This window comes from Pogona vitticeps, chromosome 14, assembly GCF_051106095.1.
Source record: "Pogona vitticeps strain Pit_001003342236 chromosome 14, PviZW2.1, whole genome shotgun sequence".
Classification (NCBI taxonomy): Eukaryota; Metazoa; Chordata; class Lepidosauria; order Squamata; family Agamidae; genus Pogona; species Pogona vitticeps.
Window position 1 is genome coordinate 18457678 of NC_135796.1, and position 23711 is coordinate 18481388.

The 23711-nt window shown below is 50.1% G+C and overlaps 1 protein-coding gene across 1 annotated transcript in view; it reads left to right on the forward strand.

The window, feature by feature from the left end:
• The first annotated feature begins 8381 nt into the window (after positions 1-8381).
• SH2B3 (SH2B adaptor protein 3) overlaps positions 8382-23711 on the forward strand; it is a 32347-nt gene continuing 17017 nt past the window's right edge. Inside the window, 3 exon segments of the mRNA XM_072983356.2 lie at positions 8382-8611; positions 15296-15847; positions 15849-16085. Of these exon segments, the coding sequence (XP_072839457.2) occupies positions 15323-15847; positions 15849-16085 (762 nt within the window). The 5' untranslated portion in view covers positions 8382-8611; positions 15296-15322.

A 23711-nucleotide genomic window follows, 5' to 3' on the forward strand; every position in this document is an offset into this window, starting at 1 on the left:
CTTTATGGTCCAGCTCTCACTTCCATACATCACGACAGGAAAAACCATAGCTTTGACTATTCGGACTTTTGTTGGCAAGGTGATGTCTCTGCTTTTCAAGATGCTGTCAAGATTTGTCATCGCTTTCCTCCCAAGAAGAAGGCGCCTTTTAATTTCAGGGCTGCTGTCTCCATCTGCAGTGATCATGGAGCCCAGGAAGATAAAATTTGACACTGCCTCCATATCTTCCCCTTCTATTTCCCAGGAGGTGATGGGACCAGTGGCCATGATCTTAGTTTTTTTGATGTTGAGTTTCAGACCATTTTTTGCACTCTCCTCTTTCACTCTCATTACAAGGTTCTTTAATTCCTCCTCACTTTCTGCCATCAGAGTGGTATCATCTGCATATCGGAGGTTGTTGATATTTCTTCCGGCAATCTTAATTCCGGCTTGGGTTTCTTCCAGTCCAGCCTTCTGCATGATGTATTCTGCATATAAGTTAAATAAGCTGGGGGACAATATACAGCCTTGCCGTACTCCTTTCCCAATTTTGAACCACTCAGTTGTTCCATGACCAGTTCTAACTGTTGCTTCCTGTCCCACATATAGGTTTCTCAGGAGACAGATAAAGTGGTCAGGCACTCCCATTTCTTTAAGAACTTGCCATAGTTTGCTGTGGTCCACACAGTCAAAGGCTTTCGCATAGTCAATGAAGCAGAAGTAGATATTTTTCTGGAACTCTCTGGCTTTCTCCATAATCCAGCGCAAGTTAGCAATTTGGTCTCGAGTTCCTCTGCCTCTTCGGAATCCAGCTTGTACTTCTGGGAGTTCTCGGTCCACATACTGCTGAAGCCTACCTTGGAGGATTTTGAGCATAACCTTGCTAGCGTGCGAAATGAGTGCAATTGTACGGTAGTTGGAGCATTCTTTGGCACTGCCTTTCTTTGGGATTGGGATGTAGACTGATCTTTTCCAATCCTCTGGCCACTGTTGAGTTTTCCAAACTTGCTGGCTTATTGAATGTAGCACCTTAACAGCATCATCTTTCAAGATTTTAAATAGTTCAACTGGAATGCCATCACCTCCACTGGCCTTGTTGTTAGCCAGGCTTTCTAAGGCCCACTTGACTTCGCTCTCCAGGATGTCTGGCTCAAGGTCAGCAACTACATTGTCTGGGTTGTCCAGGATATCCAAATCTTTCTGATATAATTCCTCTGTGTATTCTTGCCACCTCTTCTTGACGTCTTCTGCTTCTGTTAGGTCCCTCCCATTTTTGTCTTTTATCATGTTCATCTTTGCGCAAAATGTTCCTCTAATATCTCCAATTTTCCTGAACAGATCTCTGGTCTTTCCTTTTCTGTTATCTTCCTCTATTTCTTTGCATTGTTCATTTAAGAAGGCCCTCTTGTCTCTCCTTGCTATTCTTTGGAAGTCTGAATTCAAGTTTCTGTAACTTTCCCTATCTCCCTTGCATTTTGCTTCCCTTCTCCTCTCTGCTATTTCTAAGGCCTCGTTGGACAGCCACTTTGCTTTCTTGCATTTCCTTTTCTTTGGGATGGTTTTCGTTGCTGCCTCCTGGACAATGTTACGAGCCTCTATCCAAAGTTCTTCAGGCACTCTGTCCACCAAATCTAGTTCCTTAAATCTGTTCTTTACTTCCACTGTGTATTCATAAGGGATTTGGTTTAGGTTATACCTGAGTGGCCCAGTGGTTTTTCCTAATCTCTTCAGTCTAAGCTTGAATTTTGCTATGAGAAGCTGATGATCAGAACCGCAGTCAGCTCCAGGTCTTGTTTTTGCTGACTGTATAGAGCTTCTCCATCTTTGGCTGCAGAGAATATAATCAATCTGATTTCGATATTGCCCATCTGGTGATTTCCATGTATAGAGTCGCCTCTTGTGTTGTTGGAAAAGAGTGTTTGTGATGACCAGCTTATTCTCTTGACAAAACTCTATTAGCCTTTGTCCTGCTTCGTTCTCAACTCCAAGGCCAAACTTCCCTGTTGTTCCTTTTATCTCTTGGCTCCCTACTTTAGCATTCCAGTCCCCTAGAATGAGAAGAACATCTTTCTTTGGTGTCAGTTCTAGAAGGTGTTGTAAATCTTCATAGAATTGTTCAATTTCAGTCTCCTCAGCAATGCTGGTTGGTGCATAAACTTGGATTATTGTGATGTTGAATGGTCTGCCTTGGATTCGTATTGACATCATTCTATCATTTTTGAGATTGTATCCCATTACAGCTTTTCCCACTCTTTTGTTGACTATGAGGGCTACTCCATTTCTTCTACGGGATTCTTGCCCACAGTAGTAGATATGATAATCATCTGAGCTGAATTCGCCCATTCCTGTCCATTTTAGTTCACTGATGCCCAGGATGTCGATGTTTATCCTTGCCATCTCCTGTTTGACCACCTCCAGCTTCCCAAGGTTCATAGATCTTACATTCCAGGTTCCTATGCAGTATTTTTCTTTGCAGCATTGGATTTTCCTTTCACTTCCAGGCACGTCCACAGCTGAGCATCCTTTCGGCTTTGGCCCAACCACTTCATTAGCTCTGGAGCTACTTGTACTTGTCCTCCGCTCTTCCTCAGTAGCATGTTGGACGCCTTCCGACCTGAGGGGCCCATCTTCCAGCGTCATATCTTTTAGCCTTTTGTTTCTGATCATGGGGCGTTCTTGGCAAAGATACTGGAGTGGCTTGCCATTTCCTACTCCAGGTGGATTGCGTTTAGTCGGAACTCTCCACTATGTCCTGTCCGTCTTGGGTGTCCCTGCACGGCATAGCCCATAGTTTCTCTGAGTTACTCAAGCCCCTTCGCCATGACAAGGCAGCAATCCATGAAGGAGAAAAAAAAAAAGCCACACTTTACAAGTACTTTAAAAGAGTTTACCAGTGTAAACGAAAATAAAATGAAATGAAAACGAGCAAACAGGAAGACTTGAATTCAAGGCCAGGATTCCACTGGCAGGCTCAGCTGAGCAGCTGCTCCGGTTGTGGCTGCTCTGGGGCACCCCCTCCCCCTCTGCAGGATAGGTGCACTGCTTAGGTGCTCATCACAAAAATCCCCGTAGCTGGTTCCCATATACAAGGTCTGTAGTGCGGCTGTCTGCATTTCAGAATTTCCCCCAGACTTGACTGTTATTTTTACGTGCCATTAAATAATTGCTGACTTTTGGTGACATTATAACTGAGTGACCTCCAGAAAATCCTACTGCCAGCAGTCCTATAGATACAGCGTTTGCAAACTCCAGCCCATGACTTGAGTTTGCAAGTTTATACAGTCCATCCATCTAGTATTTGGTCGTCTCCTCCTCCTGCTGCCTTCAACTTTTCCCAACACTATGGTCTTTTCCAGCAACGCTTATCTTCTCCTAATGTCCCCAAAGTAAACTAACCTCCGTTTCTGACTTTGCTATTGCCGCAGGAATGCAAAATACTTTAGGGTGGCTTGATTTTGAAAAGGTAGTTAGCTGGTTAGTGTGATGAAAGGTATGCTCCGGTGGAGAGGAAAACTGTTAAGCTGGTGTCCAGATAACACACTTTTCCCTAAATCGGGGGGGCGGGGGGGAGAAGTGTTATGTTTTTGGATTCTGCTTGAGCGCCTGGCTATGGGGCATTCATAACCAGGACTGCGAAACCACTCATGATGAATACTTGTGCTTCAAGGTTTGCCACTAGTTCAGTGAGGTAAGTACCTGGCTGCAGAACCAGAGGTTGAGAATTTGATCCCCCCCCCAAAAAAAATGTGTCTCCAAGAAGAACAACCAACCTGGGTTTTCCTTGGGTGAGCTGCACGGTTCTGGAAGAAGGGAATGGTAAACCCCTTCTAAGTACTTTATACCTAGAAAGCCCTTGACAGGGTCACCATGAATTGGAATCCACTCCACAACATGCCTTTATATTCTTCTTTGTCTGTGGAGGATGAAGGCCCTTCCTTCACTAACAGCCTATTTCCAGAAGAGGGCATCTCCTCATAGCAGAAGGTTTTGTGTCCTCCAGAAAAGTGGCAAAACAGAACAATCATCGCGAGGGGTCACCTGCAAGGCCTTTAGCTGGCGGCTCAGTTAATAGGCAAGAAGGTCCGTGAAATGAAGACAGGAGTCTGGGGTTTCCTGCTTCAAGCGCCCGATCCCGTTCAGATCATCTGTCGGGAGCAGAAGCCAGTGGTAGGCAGGCAAATCTGTTGGCAAACCTGCCAGGTAAAAACAACTCTGTTTTTCAGTAGCTAGGGGTTGCTTGTTTGTATATGTATTCATTACTTTCCTGTGTAACCAGGGTTCCCAAAGCAGTGTACAATGAAACAGGCAAGAGATTCCTTTAAAACCGATGTAAAAGACATGAAAGACTAAATGCTAAACCGTGATTTGACTGCTTTTAAAGCCAAATAAGAATGAAGTTGGTCTTATCTTTGTAAGGCAATTCTATAGTTGACTATAGAATTGCCTGCTACAGAGAAGGCTCAGTTTTATGTACTCACTAGAGTAACTTGTGATAGCACATAGAATCATGGAGTTGGACAGGGCCCATGGGCTCCGTTGTTGTACTGCTCTAACAGTTAGGAAGTTTTTCCTGATATTCAGCTGAAGTCTGGCTTCCTATAGCTTGAACCTAATTACGAGTCTTGCAGTCTGGGATGACTGAGAACAGCTCCTGCCTTCGAAAAGTGCTATCATTCATCTCCCTTCAGTCTTCTTTCCTCAAGGCTAAACGCACCCAGATCTTTCAGTCTTTCCTCCTAGGGCTTGGTTTCCAGTCCCCTGATCATCTTGGTTGCCCCTGATCTAAACCTGTTCCAGTTTGTCGCCATCCTTCTTAAAGTGCGGCGTCCAGACCTAGACACAGTACTCTAGATCGATGAGGCCTAACCAATGCCGAATAAAGGGGGGCTTGTACTTCACAGGATTTGGCAATTCTACTTCTGTTAATGTAGCCTAAAATAGCAGTGGCCCTTTTTGCAGCCGCATTGCACTGTTGGCACATATTCAGCTTGTGTTCTACAATTCCAAGATCCTTCTTGCTCATAGTATTATTGAGCAAATGTATCCCCCGTCTTGTAGCTGTGCATTTGGGGTTTTTCCCCCTAGGTGTGGAACTTTGCACTTATCCCTGTTCAGTTTCATTCTGTTGTTTTCAGCCCAGTGCTCGGATCTATCAAGATCTTTCTGACCTTTGTTTCCATCTTCCAGGGTATTCCCTCTACTACTCCCTGCTATAGAGATCAGTCTGAGATTCTTGGGTTGAAAACGGGGTTTAATTGTGAAGTTTTGGAGCTGCCTAGGGTCCGGAGCAGCAATCATGCTGTACTTGTAATAAAGAATAATATGGTGGCATTGCTGGAAATCACATTGATTTCAAGAGCTTGGCTTTGCCCAGGCAGGAATGGAATTAGCCACTCAATGGCACTTCTGCCTTACTTAGGAAATCATGATGGGTTTTTGTTCTCTCTTTTCAATTTAAAGAACAGGAGAGAAAACAAACAAACCAGGAAGTGCTAAGTCTCTACTCAGCCCTCGCCATTGTGGGGTCGGTCGGGGTTACCCTCTCTGTTCATCTATTCTTTTAGCTGAGCATAAATCCTTCAAGTGTGTGCTCATGTATCAAGTCTGAATGGAACGATTTGTAAACTTCCTGTCGCTTGACGAAGATAAGGGAGCATAAAATTACACGCCTGATGAAGCGATGGACAGGAGCGTGCAATTAAAATGCATGGTTCTTCTTGCTCCTTAACTCACTGATGAAACGCAGCAGCTCAAAAGACACCTCGTCCTCTGCCCACAACGGGTTTTTCCTGGAACTCCCAAGTTATTTTTAGAGCGCGGTGGGCACGAGAGGACAAGTTTGACTCTTCACGTGGGTTGCGCAGTCCCAGAGGCACGCCCGGCCCAAGGCACACCCTGGCCCTGGGGCTGGCCTTCCTCAGTAACAAAGCCGAAGGGAATATGCAGCCTTTCTGCCCTTCTAGGGGAGGGAGGGAAGACGGGGGGGGGGGGGGGGAAGAAAACTAGAAGTATGCAAGCCCCTTTCCTGCTGAAGGTGACACAACAGATAAGCACTTCTTCTATCATCCAATCACATATGGCTTTACTATTTGTTTGTTTATTTATTCATCTGCTTCCCGGCCCACATTTATTGATAATATCTATTCATCCACTTCTCGGCCCATGTAGGCCTTGATAAGCCACCCCATGCACAACCCCCCCCCCAAGAAGATGAAGCCATTCCTTAAAAAGTATAAATCCTAAATAAATTAAAACCCAGTGTATCTATGTATATGTATACACACACACACACACTTAAAAATATATAATTACAATTTAGAACTAGATTTAAAAGTCTTAATGAGCTTTAAAACCAGATTGATGGCAACCCTAAAAAGCCAGCTTTAAGACAGAAGGACTCACCCCCACTCACTTCACGTGCAAATATTCCACACACACACCCCCTCAAAAAATAAACCACCCCTATTTCTTCTTCACCTGCCCCTCTGCAAATGTAAGGAGCTGTTCTGAGACACCCTGAGAGATCTCGCCTGCTCTCGTAAAGGGCTCTTGGAAAAAACGAAGAGCTGGCTGGGGGGGGGGGGAGGCCAGCTCAAGACACAGGGGCCCTTGTTGTTCGGGGGGGGGGGCGGCGCAGATCCCAGCCGGGGCCGGCAGGCAAGGGCTCAGCTCCCAGGAAAAACAAAGATCTTGTTTTCTTCCCAACGTAATTAAAATAAGATGCTGCTGCCCGGGGGGGGGGGCAGGGGGGGGAACGACACACCAAGAGGAAGGGGAACCTCCAAAGAACCAGCATTTTCCTCCTTCAAGGTAGCCGATATTTAAATAGGAGCTACTCTGGAGGAATCCAAACGGCTGGGCTGCCTGGATCATCAATGTCTTGCCCACAGATGTATTTGGTTGTACTGTATATCACACCCATAATAATAATAATAATAATAATAATAATAATAATAATAATAATAATAATAATAATAATAATAATAATAATAATAATCAATTAGAAGTGTGGCGCAGGAGTTGATGAAATGCACGTTTCAATTAAATTTATTTAAGTGCAAGCATTTGATTTTGATTTCAGCTTGTTAACGGCCCAGAGAAGTGCTTTGAACTAATGGGGGCGGTATATAAATGAAGGAAATAAAATAAAATAAAATAAAATAAATAATTTGCTTAGGTACTTTTAAAAATGCGTCCGCTCCAGGTTCCTAGGAAAGGCTCCCTCCCTCCCTCCGCTCACTCACCGGTGCGCGATAAACGCTAACAACGGAGGTTTTAAAGGTAGCCGGGCGGGGGGGGGGAATCCTCACCGTTTATGCGCCCAGAATCCAAAGAGGCAGCTGTAGTTCTCAGCACGGACGGACACCCCCCCCCCTCCCGGCAGCAAAGTCTCAGGATACTTTTAAAGCATATTTATTGACATTTGCGCGGATTATGGCTCCCCTTATGTAATCCAAAATTTACATCACAACAATTCCGTCTCTGTCCCATGTGACAATTTCATTTTGGAGGGTTGTTGTTGTTTTTTTGGTGTAAAAATATACGTGCAAAAAATGCCTTCCTGTCCCTTCGTTCTTGTTTGGGGATCACGGGGACCCCAAAGGAGGATGGAGAGTGCGACGGACAGCACGGGAGGGGGGCCGTTTCTTAGTTTCTCCCCTTAAATCTTGTGCTTTCAAAACTGAAGTGTAAAAAGTGGCAGGCGCCGGTGCTGCGCGGAGCCTGGGCAAGGCGCTCTGCACTCGCCCCGGAGCGCCTTCGCCTCGGCCCGCAGGGGCGTCGAGGGCAGGGCCCGGAAGGGCCGCCAGGGGGCGCCGTCCTGCCGCCGACCCGCGCTTCGCAGCCGGGAAAGCCTCGCCGCCGGGAGAGCCGCGGAGCGAGCGAGCGAGCGAGCGGGGGGGGGGGGTCTCCCGGGCGCCCCACGACGACGACGACAACAGCCCCGCGAGGTCGGCCCGTCGGCCCGGCGCGCCGGATCCGCGTCGCTCGCCACGTGCGCGCCGGAGGCGCTTCCGCGCGCAGCCCCTGGCACGCGGGCGGATGCTGGGCGTTGTAGTCCGCCGGGACACTGGTTCCCTTTCCCCCCCCCCCCAAAAAAAAACAACTTCAGTCTCGGGGACGAGAGGGACCCACAGGCCGGTCCCGCGGAGGAGGAGGCGGCGGCGGCAGCGGCGCACCTGCTTGGGCCGGAAAAAGGTGCGTGTGTGTGTGTGTCTGAGTTTGTGTATGTGTGTGTGCGAGCGAGCGAGCGTGGGCGTTGCGTGCGCCCCGGGGGTTCCGGCCCGGGGACGGGGGGGGGCGGAAAGCGCGGACTCGGAGCGGGCGGCCCCGGCCCCCCTCCCGCTCCTCGCCGCCGCCGGGCGGCTCCTCCTCCTCCTCCTCCTCCTCCTCCTCTTCCTCGCCTCCTTTTCCTGCCGCTGCCTCTCGCTCGCCCTCCCTCCGAAGGACGGGCGCGCTCCGGCCCCTTGGGCTCTCGGCCCCCCGACGGGGCGGGCGGGAGAGCGACCCCGCGCCCCACCCCCGGCGGCCTTCCTCCTCCTCCTCCTCCTCCTCCTCCTCCTCCTCCTCCTCCTGCCGCCACCACCACCACCACCGCCATGGGATCGGGCGCGGGCGAGCGCTTCTCGGGCAGGTAAGGGAAGGGCTTGCGGGCGCGTCCCTCGCCTCTCTCCCCCCTCCGCCGCCTCGCCCTCGCTTCGGGCTTCGGGGCTCTCGGCGGGGCCGGGATCGGAGCCCCGGGAGGAGCCGCCGCCGCCGCCCCCGCGTCGGGCAACGGCGCTCCCTCCCTCCCTCCCTCCTCTTGGCGGCGTGGAGCGAAGAAGAAAAGCCCTGGGGCCGAGCATGTGCAGAGTGCCCCCGCCCCACCCTCCCCCGCCGGAGGGACCCCTAGGTGCCACTTCCCGGGGTGGGTAGACGGACATTCTGCAGGTGGAGCGTGTGGGCCCCCCCTGTTGAATTTCTGCCTGCCCCAGAAGGCGCTCAAAGCAAGCCGTTTGGCCCGGCCCGGAGAGGAAGGGCCCCCTCCCTCCATGTGCTGCCGGCGCTCGTGGTTGCCTCTCCGGGTGAAGGGAAGAAGGGAGGGGGCCTCCCCTTCCTTCCTTCCTTCCTTCCTTCCTTCCTTCCTTCCTTCCTTCCTTTCTTTCTTTCTTTCTTTCTTTCGTTCTTTTCTTTTTCTGCCGCTGGTTGCCCAGGTGGGTAGGCTATCTCCAGGCAGGGACTTTCTCCCTTCTGGAACCCCCCCCCCCCCGCCGCCGCCCTGCTTGGTCGTAGCCGTGCCCTTGCTTCAGGTTGCCAGCGTTTATGTCTCACGGGGCTCCTCTGACTTTAGAAGGCAGCTTCGATAAATAGGACATCCCCGGAGAGGCTTCCTCTCTTCCCACGGTGGTGGTTGTTTTTTAAAAAAATCCTTGGCAGGAAAACCTTCAGTTACTAAAGCACGTCTGTAAGTGTCAAAAGGGGTGGCGTGGGGGGGGGAATTTTGTCTGTTTCACCAGCTCCCCCACTGATCCTGATCCTGGAGGCGACCTAGAAGTCAGAGCCTCCAGTCTCTTCTGTGACTCCTTTGGATGAGTTTTTTTTTGGGGGGGAGGGAGAGGCACAAAAACACAAAATAATAAACAGAAGGCAGAAACTGTCAGGATTTCGAAGTCTCCCCCCCCCCCCCGACACTCATTTCTGTGCTTTTGTGGAATAAGCGCCCAGCCCTGCGTTCTCGTTTTGACACCTCTTCGAAAAGAGGAGACGTGCTTTTATTTGGCCGTCACCCACTCTGCACCTTCTCTGGTTTAATCACGTTTTTTTTCTCCTGAGCGCCGGTAGAGAGAGGAGCGGCTTCTTCAGCCTGCGGAGATTCTTGAGCGTGTGTGTCGGTGGGTTTGTGGAGCCTCCAGGTGCCTGGAAAAGGGAACCCCTGTCCGGCTCTGTCTGTCTGTCTGTCTCCCTCCCTCCCTCCCTCTGCCCTGGGGAAGCGCAAGTTGCAATTCCCTCTTCCATCCCCACCATCTCCTGGAACGGACCTGACCTCCCGTTCTCCTGTTTCTCATCAACCAGAACACGGCCGGTCAGTGTTTAAAAACAAAACAAAACAAACCGTGGGTGCTTGATTCCCACCCATGAGACTGACTTCTTAATGTAAGAAAAATAAAAATAAAACAAACTTCCATTTCATCTCCTGGCCACTGACGTTTATAAGTACCTGGAGGCAGTGATTTCCTCTCCGGCTCGACCCCTTTTTGATTATTTATTTTTCTTGATTATTTTTGACACAGCCTCAAAAAAATCATGCCGTTTTTTTCCTAAGGATGGAACACTGACGTAGGTATAGTGACCGATGCTGAGAGATCGGCCCAGGGTGACTAGGTGTTAAAACCCAAGTCTTTCCGCTCATAAAACGGGCCATCTGACTTTTCCACCACCCGCTTGACACGGATGGCACTTATATAAATGGGCAAAGAAATAGCAATAACAAGTCATCAGAGGCTTGGCTTAAGTCCGAGGCGTAGCTGGTTGAAGGATATTCGTAGACGTGTCCGTCGGAGCAAGCTCAGTTGAGCGCAGCAGAATTCGTTTCTGGATAGGCCCGGGGGGGGGGGTTACCCCGTTGTAGGGTCTGTGGCCAGCTTTCCGTAAGTCCTTCCTGCACCCGGTGGCACCCAGCGGTCCAGGATGGGAGCACGTTCAGAGATGCTAGCTTGGAGAAAGGCCGCTTCTTTTAAAAATACAGCTGGCGGCTCCACTTCCTGTCACAAAAGCCAAAAGCTCGGCCTGTCACAGAGGTAGTTTGGCCTCCAGAAATAATAATAATAATAATTGGAGAGGGCACCTCTGCTATTGCGGCCACGTGGGTGACGGCAGCTTCGGGGAGGTGGCGTGGATGGGCTTCTGTGAGGGACTGTGCAGGCAGCCTATGGCCACTGAATGCTTTTGGCTTGGTGAGCCTGTGTTTAGTCTGAGGCCGACAGAGAGACATCATAGAGAATTTCACATTAGATATAAGGGGATTCCTTAAGGCCTAAAAGCATTTTTCACCCTGTTTATTTGCAAATCAGCTCGCTTGGTTTTGTGATCAGCCATAAGAAAGTTAACAAAGTCTGATTGCTCAGCCCTAGTGGCAGCTAGCATGCCTTCTGCTCTAATGTATACATACCTAAGTGTTGCTGCTCTGATTGCAGGCTATCTGTATTACCTGTTTCTCCCTTAGAGGCCTTTAAAGGGCAAACAGATTCACCCAAACTAGTGGTCAGGGATAAGAAAAGGACTTCAGCAGTAACATATCCAGTGGGAACGGCTTAATTTTATTGGTGGGGTGAACAACAGCTTTCTAGTTACTTTTAAATCATAAAAACTTGTTTGTTTATTTAAAGTATTTAACATTTCTCAGTTCCCCAAACATACAAAATATGTTACTTAAGAAGGTTAATGTGTTTAAAATATTTTTTTTCTTAACCAGATAAAACAGTTCCTAAGAGTCAGTTGTTGTTGTTGTTTTAAAAGCCAAAATTATTTAAAAACAGATCAAGCTCGCATCTGCCATTTTTCATTTCAAACCATGGGAACTGGCGATAGAGCAGCAAAGAAAACAAAGAAACGGTGAAAGTGTCTGCTCTTTGAACTTGGAAGCAGGCGAAGGGCGGTCAATTTCTTTTAAGCAGCAGAAGAGCCAACAGGAGGGAAGGACTTTCTAAAGTGGGAAGTAACTATCCAAGCTCTGCTCTGGACTTCGAGACCGGCCAGACATCTTTCTCCCGATGGGTTTCAGGTTCGCTGGGCTGACATTGCTGTGGACCTTTGGCCTTTTTTTTTTTAATTTGAATTTTTATTTATTTGTTGTTAAGGATTAATTAAAAGTTTCTTTTTGCACCACCACGAAAGCGATGGCTGTCAGTGGGGAAACAGAAAGGAGAGCCTCTTTGCAGCTGGATTTCCGTCTGGGTTTACCTTCTGTGAACTGCTTGTGAAGGAAAGAATCACGAGTGGGTTCTTCTCTTCCCCCCCCCCCCGGGGGGGGTTGGTTCTTTGATCGCCCAGATTGCCTGTTCTTCTGGGAAGGTTTGTGTTTCTCAGAAGCTTATCGGTTTTTGGTTTGCTGTAGTTGGTGAGGATGAAGAACGAAGGGCATGCTTCACTTCCGTCCTGTTTGGCATGCCCAGCTGTGGAGAGATTGGGGAGGCAGTAGGGGGGGGGAAAGAGCTGGGGGTGGTGGTTTCCACTTGGTATACAGCAGCAGGTTGCAAGGCACCGGGACCCTTCTGGACTGGGTGGAGACCCGGAGCCCTCCATAGGGCCGAAATCTTTCTTGGGTACAATGCCTAGGTCTCCCCAAGTCAGAATAAATACTTGGAATGTGTGGATCTGTGGTTAGCTTTTGCCGTGTCCTGCATGGGATGGGTCTGCTCCCTTGACTCGCTCCCTCTTATTTTATTTCCGCCTGTCTCAGATCTTGCTTGGTTTCCCACCCCCTTTTTGCACCCCTGTGCCCCTGCTGTTGAAGAGCATCTGCCTGGGAGGGAGGGAGGGAGGGGGGTCATGGCAGCAGCTCTTTTATCTGTACATCAATTGGGACAGGGCAGCTCCTTGGCCGACCCGGTGCAACGTTCCTGCAGAACACCCGGAGGAGCGTGACATCTCTCGCCTGGGCTCTGTGCCTCTCAACAGCCCAACGTCCCTGGGTCAGCTCTTGTGCAGAGAAGGACTTGGGAGTGTATTTCCTCCTATAGTACCCAGGAGAGGAGGAGGGGTGGGTGGGAAAGGCAATTGTGTATTGCTAATTTTTTAAAACAGGGAGAAGGGGAGGTTTCAAGCTGTTCTATTTTAGAGCGCGCGCAGGGCGGCCTTTGGCGTACGACGTCAAAACCATCCGGTCCCCCTGTTTTGGCAGGAAATCGCCAGGCGCTGCCGGTGGGCATGTCGTTCTGTCTGGAGGTGGGCTTCCCTCATGGACTGGCCTCCCTTTTTTGGCCTGCATGCAGTCAGTGGCCGGTCTAGCTTCTGCAAAGGTACCGTATATGTCTCGACACGGCTCATTTCCTTTCGTTGCTGCATTCGATTGTGGGGAAACCCTTCCTAGAAATAGGCTTTCCGTTGTGTAACTGCCGGGTGTTGCTTAAAAGATGTCTGGGCCGTGCACGAGGCCACTTCTAGGTACAGGTTGCGGGTCTGTAGCTGTTTGCATCTGTATATGGGTGTGTGTGTGTGTGTGGTTCAGGCGGTCTTTGTTCCATCGCAGAAAAGAGTCTGTAAATTGGCCAAGCGATGTCAGGTACACGGGTGTGTTTTTGTGCCCGTCCGATAGTTCTGTGAGTTGGAGCCGCAGGAACTGGCATTCTCCCCCCCCCCCCCCATATTGTGCCTTTTGGAAGTAGAGCCAGCCTGGGTGTCCTGGGGCCAGCTGCACAAGAGTCCCAGGGCTCCCTAGAAGGACGGGCTGGTCAATGTCGTACGTACCTAGAAAGCTCCAGGAAGAATCACCCTAAGTTTGACCCGACTCTCTTTTCTGTCTTCTGGCAGCCGAATCAAAAAAAAAAAAAAAAAAAAGGTGGGCTGCCTCTGTGATGGAAGAGAGAACCAAGAGACCCAACTTTTTTCAGACGCCCTGTATGGACTCGGTTTCTCTTCTGCCTACCCCCCCCCCCGCCCTGGGTTTCCCAGGGAGCGCTGAAGGGACTGAGGCGAAGGCCTGAGAACGGTGCGTGGAAGGAAGCGAGGGTGCTGAGTCATTTGCAGGCTGGTTGCACTGATAGACTGAGGAGGCCGCCAGCCGAGGGGGGGCCCACTCGGGGGGGCAAGAGGCTCCGGCGACCTGCCACCGCGCAAACGTGGACAGAGGACGGATTCCAGCGCTACAGCCAGTTTGTAACTTGCGGTGCCTTTACTCTGTCACATGCATTTCATACTTTTTTTGAGCATTCCTTCCCTCCGATCGCATGTAAAGCCCCCGCCTCCCTTGGTCCTAAACCTTTATAGAATAACCTTTCCCAGCACTACTGTCTCCTGGACGCCACCAACCGATGTGGTTTGCTTCGCTCTCAACGTGCATCGTCCACAGGGAAGGAGGACCTGCTGTTCTGGGCTGAAGCAGGCCAGTGGGCAGCTTTGCAACTAGAAGCAGAGCTGGCTTAAGCAGTAAAGTATGTGTGATTATCCTTAACTGGTTTGACTGCAGATCAGCTTGCTTTTGTTGGGCAGCTGGCCATGGGGAGGGGCCGCTAACACAGACTGCATGCTAATTTTGCAGACGAGGTATGCTGCTTCTGATGGCGTCAGTGGCCCCCAGCTCTCCTGAACAGCGGCTACTGATGACCCTAGCCTTGATGGGAAGCCGCATGCTCAATGCGGGAGTGTGTTTCTGTCCCATGTAAAAAGCCTGCGGATGGCGGGAGCTTCAGTCCGTCACATCTGCCAGTGAGGGAAGGGCAGTTCAGGGGGTGTAGAACTGCACCTCTGGAGACCTTGTGTTCCCAGCCCCACATGTAGGGGGCAGGATGACGACTTTGGATCATTTGGACATCCATTATGGGAGGAGGCACGTTAACATCACCTCTCCAGGAAAAAAGGGGGGGCGGTCGGTTGGGGTGGTAGCATTGCTCCAGGATAGAACAGAAGAGGATACAGATTTTCCAAACCTTGGCTTTCGGCCCGCCCCACTCTCAGGTTCCTGAAGGAAAACGGGACCTAAACCTGGAAGGACCTTTACTGTTTTGAAACCTCTCACAATGATGGCTTAGTGACTGTACCTTTCTTTCTGTAGCTCTCTGTTTCAAAGCTTGGAAATGCCCCCCCCCCTTTTTTTTTTTGAATGGCAGCTCCTAGAAGCACCCAGTCAGGGAACTCAGTCAGATCTGTACATGTAAGTTCGCCCGACGAAGAACCTCCGACGAAGCGAGAGAGATTGCTTGGCCAACAAGCAAGGGGTTCAAGGCAGATGCAGAGAGGATTCGGAGTAGATGCTTGTTGTCAGGATACACAATGCCGAAGACTGCCCTCGCCTATAGCCATATTATTACTTCACTCTTAATCACTCTCATTCTCTACTGACCTTGCATTCATCGAGTATACTAGATATTTGTTTAACTTATTTATTTAAAATATTTTTATCCCACCTTACTTTTTAAAAAGTACCAAGATAGTCAGCTCCATCTGCCTATGTAGCACATAAGCGCATAGCCCCATTCATGGGTGTTCCCTGATGGATTGCCCTTTATACCTGCATGTACTTGAGGGTCTGGTTCCGCTCTCTTTGCTTTCAGTGCTTCCTCTTCCGTTGCCTTGTGAAGTCCCTCACGGCACACGTCTTCGTTTTTTTTGCTGTGTTTTGCAGGACATCTGAGTGTTTCAAGTTCCTACCATGAATGGACACGCTGGGCCACCCATAGATCCTGCGCACGCCGGGGGCTGGAGCGAGTTCTGCGAACAGCATGCCGTCACCACCGCCCGAGAGCTGGCCCGGAAGTACCTCCTGTTTGTCAGCGAAAACCCCGAGCACGAAATCTTGGCGGCCGACAACTTCTCCCTCCAGTTTGCTGACCTCTTCCAGCAGTATTTCCGCAATGAGGTGAAGGACCATTCCGCCATGAACCAGTTCCGCGTTCTGCCCTTTAGCAAGGTGCGGGACTACAGGGAGACTGGCCGAACTCATGCCGGCACCTCCCCCACTGGGACGTTAGGGGCCAAGAGTGAAATGGAACTGGGTGGACCAGTTGACCGGGGACCACCCGAGGCCCGTCCCGCTGGCCTCCCCAAATCGTGGAGTTCTGAGGAACTTACTGGAACGCCTCCTTCCTTGGCCGTCAGGAGACACTTTTCCCTCACCCGCCTGAGGAGGAGTTGGCGTAACTTTTTCCGCAGAAGGTCCTCAGAGCCGCCCCCCTCCCGATGGGGAAATGTCGGATTCTGTGCTGAAGTCTAACCTGGCGCGGAAGATCTTCCCGTGGGCCCTTTCGCGAGACCCACCGCCTCAGGTCCGGAAAGAAGGCGGTCTCAAATACTGGATGGTGACCGAGGCTAACGTGGACAACGGGACGCGCTGGCAGAGGTGCCGGCTCGTTTTACGGAAAGAAGGGCCTTCAGAGAGTGAACATTACATCCTGGCGCTGTTTGACCCCCCCAAGGTAAGGGAAGTGACTGGTTTGGAGGCCAGCTTTCTCTGCCTCTTTCGCTCTCGCCCGATTTTTAACACCTGTGGTCCTGATTAGAAATTGCGCTGTTCAGATCTTGTTGCATTGCGCTGATTCGCAGCTACCGTTTCTTCCCATCCTGGTTCTTCCTTTGGCTGTCGAGTTTGGCTTTCCAATCCACGGATCTGTGTGAATATTTTGTCTAAACCTTTCCTAACACACACATTTATTTCCACACACACACACACCTCCAGCCCCCTAACCCCCATGTCTTTATTGGTCATATGTGTACTTGGACAGTGTTTATGTTTGTGTCTGTGAGCTGAGGGCGATCATTAATATGAGTCTTTAAAAATTATCTCCCCACCGGTATCCCATGTCTTTTTTCAAGGATCCCCCAAGCTTTGGGGTGGTCACGTTGGGAGCTGAGAGAGAAAGACTGGGGAGGTTCCTATCAGAGCCTGGCGGAGTGAGTTTTCAGGACTGTTTTTTCCAGCATGCCCCAGCCAACCTGGCTAATGTTTTCTCCAAGAAATATAAACGGGTGTTGCTCATTGAGCGGTTGGGATCGTCGTGAAGGAGGACACGAGCTGGCTGTGCTGTTTATGGGGGGTGGGGGCTGTAGTTGGGAACAGCCAGCGATTGTTAATGGTTAGTTCTCTCCCTCTGATAGCATTTCGGCACCCTCTTCTCTGCTATCCTGAGCGAAGCGGGCACTTCCCATTGAAGCATCTTGTTTGAATCATGTTAATGTTTTATATAACTTAATTTGATGCAAAAAGGGACAGTGGTGGCTTGAAGTGCTTTTAAGAAGTCCAGTCGTTCTGCTGCTGTCCGCAATTGAACAGATGCTTTCTTTTACATCACGTTCGGACAACAGGGAAGCACGGCGGTGGGGGGGGGAGAGAGGCTGGTGGAGAGACGTGCCGATCTCTCCCCCACTTTGAGCCTTGCTCTCTCATGCTGTGCGTGCGTCCATGTGTGTAGGACCTAGCTGTCTGTGCGTGCGTGCGTGTGTGCGTGCATCTGTGTGCAGGCCCATTTCCTTTAAGGAATTTCAGGCTTAGCTTGGAGCCTCTGGAAGCTGTCTGCCCCGCAGCCTCTCCCCTGGTGCTTTTCCCGCAGAGGCCGGGCCCCAGGTGAATCTCCGATCCCCGCTCAGCTCCCATTTCCCCTTGGCAAGCAGCCAATGGCCAGAGGTGGTCCGTATCTGCAAGAAATTGGTCCGAGTCTCACAAGGGCTGGGGGCCAGGATTCTCGCTCTGTCTCTCTTCAGTTCTGGCTGGGGTCCCCAAGACGTAGCCTAAAGGCTGAACAACGGCTGCCTCTCCTCCTTCCACTTAGGCGACCAGCAAAACTTCCTTTTTTCTGGGTGTGTGTGTGTGTGTGTGTGTGTGTGTGTGTCTCATGATGATGTCCAGTAGAAGGAGGTAGACAGTGGGGCATAATTAGGAAGGAAAAGCTCCTGATTAACAACAGCATTTTAAGTGGACGAAACACATGTGCAAAAAAAAAAATGCTCACACATGTGTCTGTTTTCCCTTCTATGTCTTCAAACCATCCCCACCCCCGGGAATATTAAAACAGGAATCCATTCATCTGACGCACACAAGCCTACGCTGAAGAGGAGGCAAGAGAACAGGGGTTGAATTTAAACTCGCTCAGCTTGCCAGAGAAAAGTGTGTGTGTGTGTGTGGGGTGGGCCCTCTCTTTTCCTCTGGCATTCCCCATAAGTTAAGTTTTAAACGCCTCCTGGAAGAGGATTGCTTTTTTGGTGCTGAGATTTCTCTCTCTCTCCCCCCCCCCTCCTCCGCCCCCCCCCCATGGAAAGGAGAAGAAGACAACTCTTCCGCTTGTAGTTAATGGCAAAGGTGGGCCCCAGCCGTCGCCAGGCGCACGTTTCAGACTGGCTAGGATGTAGGTAGGGGAACTGGCGAAGCGGCATTCTGCACCAGCAGCTTCCCAGCCAGCCGAGGTCTCGGAAGATCTCCTGACTGGACCTGCCCGGCTTAAGCATGCTGTCCTTTCTTGCAAAGGGCAGGTTCGGCTGTTCCGTACATGCGTCGGCACGCACAGATCGGGGTGGAACAGGAAAGACAGACAGCTCAATTCCATTTTCATAATTCCCCGCCTTTATATTGGGGAAGTTCAGAGCCCAGTTGGGCATGGCTCTGAAAACCCTGGTGGTTTGTTTTCCTTGCGAGTAGAAGCATTCAGGGAACGGCGAGAGCGTCCCTCTGTTCGAACGGCACTGCTGTGGAGACGCTCCCTCTCGCTCCTGCTCCTGCAAGGAGAATCTTCCTCGGCATTTTTTCCCCCTGATGCTTTTCCAAAGGCTTCTTGGGGCTCCTTAATCTCCTGACAGTTTCCTGGAGGCGTTGCTTGGGAAGTTCCCGCTGGAAAAGGAGCCATTGTCTGAACAGTCACAGACAAGCGTATACTTCCAGGTTGTAGTACACTCGAAGCTTAAAAGTGTGCAAGCTTTCGAGTTGGCCAGATCTCTTCATCTTCATATCCCCTCCCCCCAGCCTGATCAAGGATTCTGGAGAAATCAGAAGCTTACATACTTGAATGCCTTTCTGGTGGGTCTTAATGTGGATTTTGATTCCCCCCTCCCCGCGCGCTGCACTGGGCCTGCATGTTTTTGTTTTAAAAATGGCCTTGGAGGATATAATAGTTCTCGTGATGTCTTCAGCCTAATCTCTCTCTCTCTTTTTTTTTTGACTCAGGGTTAGCATGTCCTTTTCTACCTAGCCAAGGATGCTGGAAGGCAAAACTCTTTTGCTCACAGGCCAGAGTGGGGTGGAGTCTTTGGCTTTCGAAAGCAGCCGCTTCAAAAACCAAGCAGGGACCTCCGTGCTTCTCTTGTGCATCCCAGGCGTGCAGATGATGGGTGACCAGCTGCAAAGATGCTGGAATGAAAAAAGCCCAGGAAAGATCTCGTTCCCTCCCTCCCCCCCCGGCCCTGCTCCCCTCTTGCCTCTCTCTCTCTCTCTAGCCTGAAGCTGTGTTCTTTACAGCCAAACTGAAACCCCATGAAAATTCATATTTCCAACGGAAATATCCAGAAACATCCATGCCCCCTTTATTTCTAACAGATGTATGGGGGGGAGAGAAAGGGGAAAGAGCTGTTTTCCATGCTGCTCTTCCTTGTGGTGTGCTCACTGTTGCGTGTTTTGCAGTGGGGAAAGTGGCCATGGGCCATAACACTTGGGGGGGATTATGGTTTTCGTGGTTCCCTCTCTAGGTTTTTAACGTGGGGGCTGCAGTCATAGCCTTCTAGAATTTCCTCGGAGCTCCCAAGGAACTACTGTTCCCAAACGGCCAGGCAGGCTGGTGGATCCTGGGAGTCGTAGTTTTTAGAGACGCCGTTCTGGATCTACTCCTCAAAAGTCTGAGCCTCCGAGCAGGGATGGCCTCAGGCCCTGTTCTGCGAAACGCATTCTCTGGAGGTCCCCAGCTCCTCCGTGGTGCTTTTGTGAATGGGAAAGGGAGGCCCTTTTTTTGCAAGGCGGCATTGCTTTCCATTCATGCAAGGAAGGAGCCACTTTTAAGGGCTGGCTTTGCCCTAAAGCTTCCTTTTTAAAAAGGAAGCAGCTTGCCCTATGCCTGTCACATTTCCGGTTTCAGTCAAGAAGCGAACAAAACCCCTCAAACCCCAACTCAACCTGTTTTAACACAGTTGGTGATGTGCCAAGAGGCGCTTATCGAAAAATATAAGCGGCGACGTCCTTATACGGCCGCAGTAAGATGGCAACAGCAAAGGCCACTTCTGCTTCTGTGTTTATTTTTTGTTTGGATGTTATTTGTAAACTTGGTCGTTGCTCTCTTTTGGCTGTTTCCCTTGTCTCTCCCTGTAAGTCAGCGAAAAGCCGCCTTTCTAAAAAATATGGAAATCTGTTTGGTCGCTCCTCGTTGCTGAAGATGCCCCTGACCAGCCAGATCCCAGACATTCGTCCAGTGCTTTGAGGATCTGGGCTTGTAAAATACCGAACATTTTTGATTTGCAGCTGGCAACGGCAGATCTGCTCCCCTTCCCCATTCAGCTCACCCGAAGCCCTCACCGTCCTGGGTTTCCATGTCATAATATAGTCGTTTGTTTGCAAGAGGCCTCTTGGGGTCATGGGTGGGCAGTTAAGAGCCACTGACTTTACAAAAGACCTGCAGCTAGCAGGGATGGGGATGGTACTTGACAGAAGCGTTCTGTTGCTACAGACCCTCCTCACTCCCCTTCGGAAGGTGCCAGCCCATAATGCTCTTCTTGATGCCACGTGTCGTGTGCCGTGGATCTGGGTCTCAGCAGGAAAAGGCCAGTGTTCGGGGTGTGTGTGTGTCAAGCTGTGTTGGCCGCCATCCTGATGAAGCCGCGTGCCGTTTTCTGGCTGCACATTTTAAAACCTGGGATTCTTGGTATACAACTGCTGGGGTGTTTTGCGTTTTCCCTTTTTCTTCGAAGGCTGGCAACTTAAGACATGTGACGGGAGTTTCGAGAGTTGTGGTGTCTGCTTTTTCCCTCTCCTGGTTTTGAAACAGAGCCCAGGAAAGCGAAGATGTGTCAAGTGGGGTTTTTTGTCATTTCTTAAGCCTCAGCTCCTCTCCTCGTCCTTGGCCATTCCGGAAAAGGATGTTTGGCGTGTGGTGGAGTCCGCCTTGACTCAGAGCCTGCCTTAACCGCACATGGTGACATGAATGACTGTAAAACGACTTTACCCCCCTTATTTTGGAAACACTGCTGCCATGTGTACATGAGAATTGGAATTTTTTTAAATGTAAAAAGAAAGAAAGTAGGAATAAGAGATGTGACTTCCCCTACCTCCACCTCCTGGATACAAATTTCCAACGTACACAAATGCGATCACAGTATGTGTGTTTTAAACAAACCAAAAAACGCCCTTTTCTGGAGCCCATAAGGAGCATCAAAACATTATGTAATATAGTGATCGTTGCTGTAATAACATGAAGGTATGGAAAGTCCCATGTTTTTTGGTATGGAATAATTTTTGCATGTTTTTTCAAAGGGTAGAGGAAAAAGCCAGATGCCAGCTCCTCGTTGAGAGGCTTACAAAGGGCAGCCGGCCAGGCAGAGGAGTCTGGGGCCGGTGCAGGCCCTCATGGCTGATTTTTGGATTTTCTTTGGCTTTGTTTGTTTGTTTGTTTTTCTGAACCAAAGAGCTCCGAGACAGGCGCGCATGGCAGGCAAGGGGAATGTCACGGCTGGCAGCCCACAACATCGGCAGCGCATGCTGTCCTGGGCCTGCCATATGGAACCCGGTCAGAGGCTTCCTTCTGAGCCAAGACGCATAGATTCGTGTAGTACGCGATGGCGGTGTTGATTTACGGAGAGGCGTCCCTCCGGGCCGGCTCTGTGAGCTTAGCGTTGACAGTTTGTCAAGTTACCTTTTCTTTTTCCTTCCTCTTGGCATGTGACCCAGTGTGGCCTGGTTGTCTCAGACTCTTGCAATGTTCCTAAATCTGTGCACAAGCTGGAAGGGGCTTTTGGAAAAAAAAAAAAAGCCAGGCCATGGATGTGGCTGCTGTGTGTAATAATACAGAAATGGTGGGAGGTGTTGTCCAAAACACACACAAACACACACACACAAAAAGCAGTTTGCTCCTGTGATGATCCGACGCACGTAAGGGCAAACGGCCTACGATTTAGTCTTGAAGAAAAATCAGTTTTACAGCCACTGTCCCTGGGATGTGTTGTATAGTGATCTGTATCGTTTGGCCCGGCAGTCCTTATAAATCAGGAAGAATGATGTCTGGAATTTTGTTTTGGTTCCTGGCTGTTGAAGAGGGCTCTTGCATGCTCGGTGGAAAAATTAAATCCCCCCCCCCCCCCCGCTGAGCATCCTGTGTCCCGTAACAATTTTTCTCTAGAAGAGAACCTCTCCTTCTATTTTTAGATGGATTCGGGGAAAAGAGAGAGAGAGAGAGAGACAGTGCAGAAAAACCTCAGATTCTTTTTTCCTTTCACCGTCTGGACAGGAAAGTGTTTCTACAGGGACCAGAATTCTTAATAAATGATTTCTTCCTGTACAAGTCCCTCCGTCTTTCATACAGCAGGAGAAGAGAAGGGTTTCGTGGGGATTTGTTTTGAGTTGTGCGTTCCAGATTGGTTTGTGTTAAACTCTTGCCGTTCGCTCTTTAACTCCCATCCTGCCTGGAGGCCTTCGCGTCAGGCCCGTCCTCGGCGTCTCCTCTTTCCGCTGCATCCCGCATCGTCTTTGGGAAGGAGCGGCGGCTCCGTGGGGCCTTTTGTGTGTGGGCTCCACACCTGTGGGTGTTGGTTGCTGTCCGCATCGGAAGAAGGGATTAAAGAGTCTTTATCACGGCATCAGAGAGAGAACATGGCTGAGTGCGCCGTGGCGTTCAGGACACAGAAACATGAATCTCTGGGACACTAGGGATGGCGAGTAGACACTTGGCTAGTGCCGAGGGCTTGTGAGAGCCATAAATCAGAATGTTATCTCCTCTCGTCTCTGGGTTTGTGTGTGTTTATGCCTATGAACACTATCGATCTGGCAGTAGACCAGAGTGCTTCCCTGCTCCAGTTTTCTCCAGCGTACAGTATTCTTATTTATTTATTACATTTTGAGGACCTCACTTTCCCTCCAGGAAGCTTGCAGTGGTATACATGGCGTGGCTGGGGGATTCTGGGAGATGTAGTCCAGAAATAACTTTTTCAAGGATGAGAGAAGGGTTGGTTCTAGATCTTCAGGTACTTACAGGAAAAAGGGAATAAAATCTTTCTCTCTCTCTTTTTAAAACACTTGACTTTAAAAGGGGAGGGAAAGGAACAGAGTCCTCACCCAGGAGGCTGTGTTACCGTCTCAACGGATGCCCCCAAATGGATGGATGAATTTTCCAGCATCCTGTGCCTGAAATGAAGTATGTGCGTGCGTGTGTGGTGTGTGTGCGTTTGTGTGTGGGGGGGGGGGGTAGGGGGGTGTTTCCTGAGACCTCAGCCGAGGCTTTTGCAGCGGAAGAAAAATAATGCATGCACAAAATCTGTACGCAGGCAGGAAGAGGTTCTTTTTGGATCGTGGCCATCGACTTTTCCCTCTGCGTATAAAAATGCAGGCCTGTGAGGAGGAAGATCCGGGCGCCCAACAAAGACTTCCTTGTTGAAATGGCAAACAGCTGTTTAGCAACAACACAGAGAAAGGCGAAGAGGGGGGGAGGCCAGTTTCCCCCACCCACATCAAACATGTATTTCTCATTAAGCCAGGCCTGCTGATGCACAGGATTTGACGATATATCGTGGAGAACCTTGCTGAGTAACCCTTTTTGTGCACGGATGAGAAAGATGAGCGAAGGCAGTAAGCTGAAGAAGAAAAAGAGAAAGGCAAAGAGTTGTCTTGCGATGAATGAACAAATATTTAGTTACTAAAAAGTCTTGAGAGAGCAAGAAAGGAAGAAGAAACAGCAGCCAGCCAAACCGCACACTTTCATTTCGATCAAAGGCGAAAACCTGGCTTCTTTCGGCTACAGTTTCACACTGCCGTTCTCGCCTCAAAACAAAACTCTTGTGAAGGGAAGATGAAGGCGAAAGAGAGCCAGTCCACCCAGGAACATTAGCCTCAAGGTAAACATGCCAAATACAGGGGGGGAAGTACA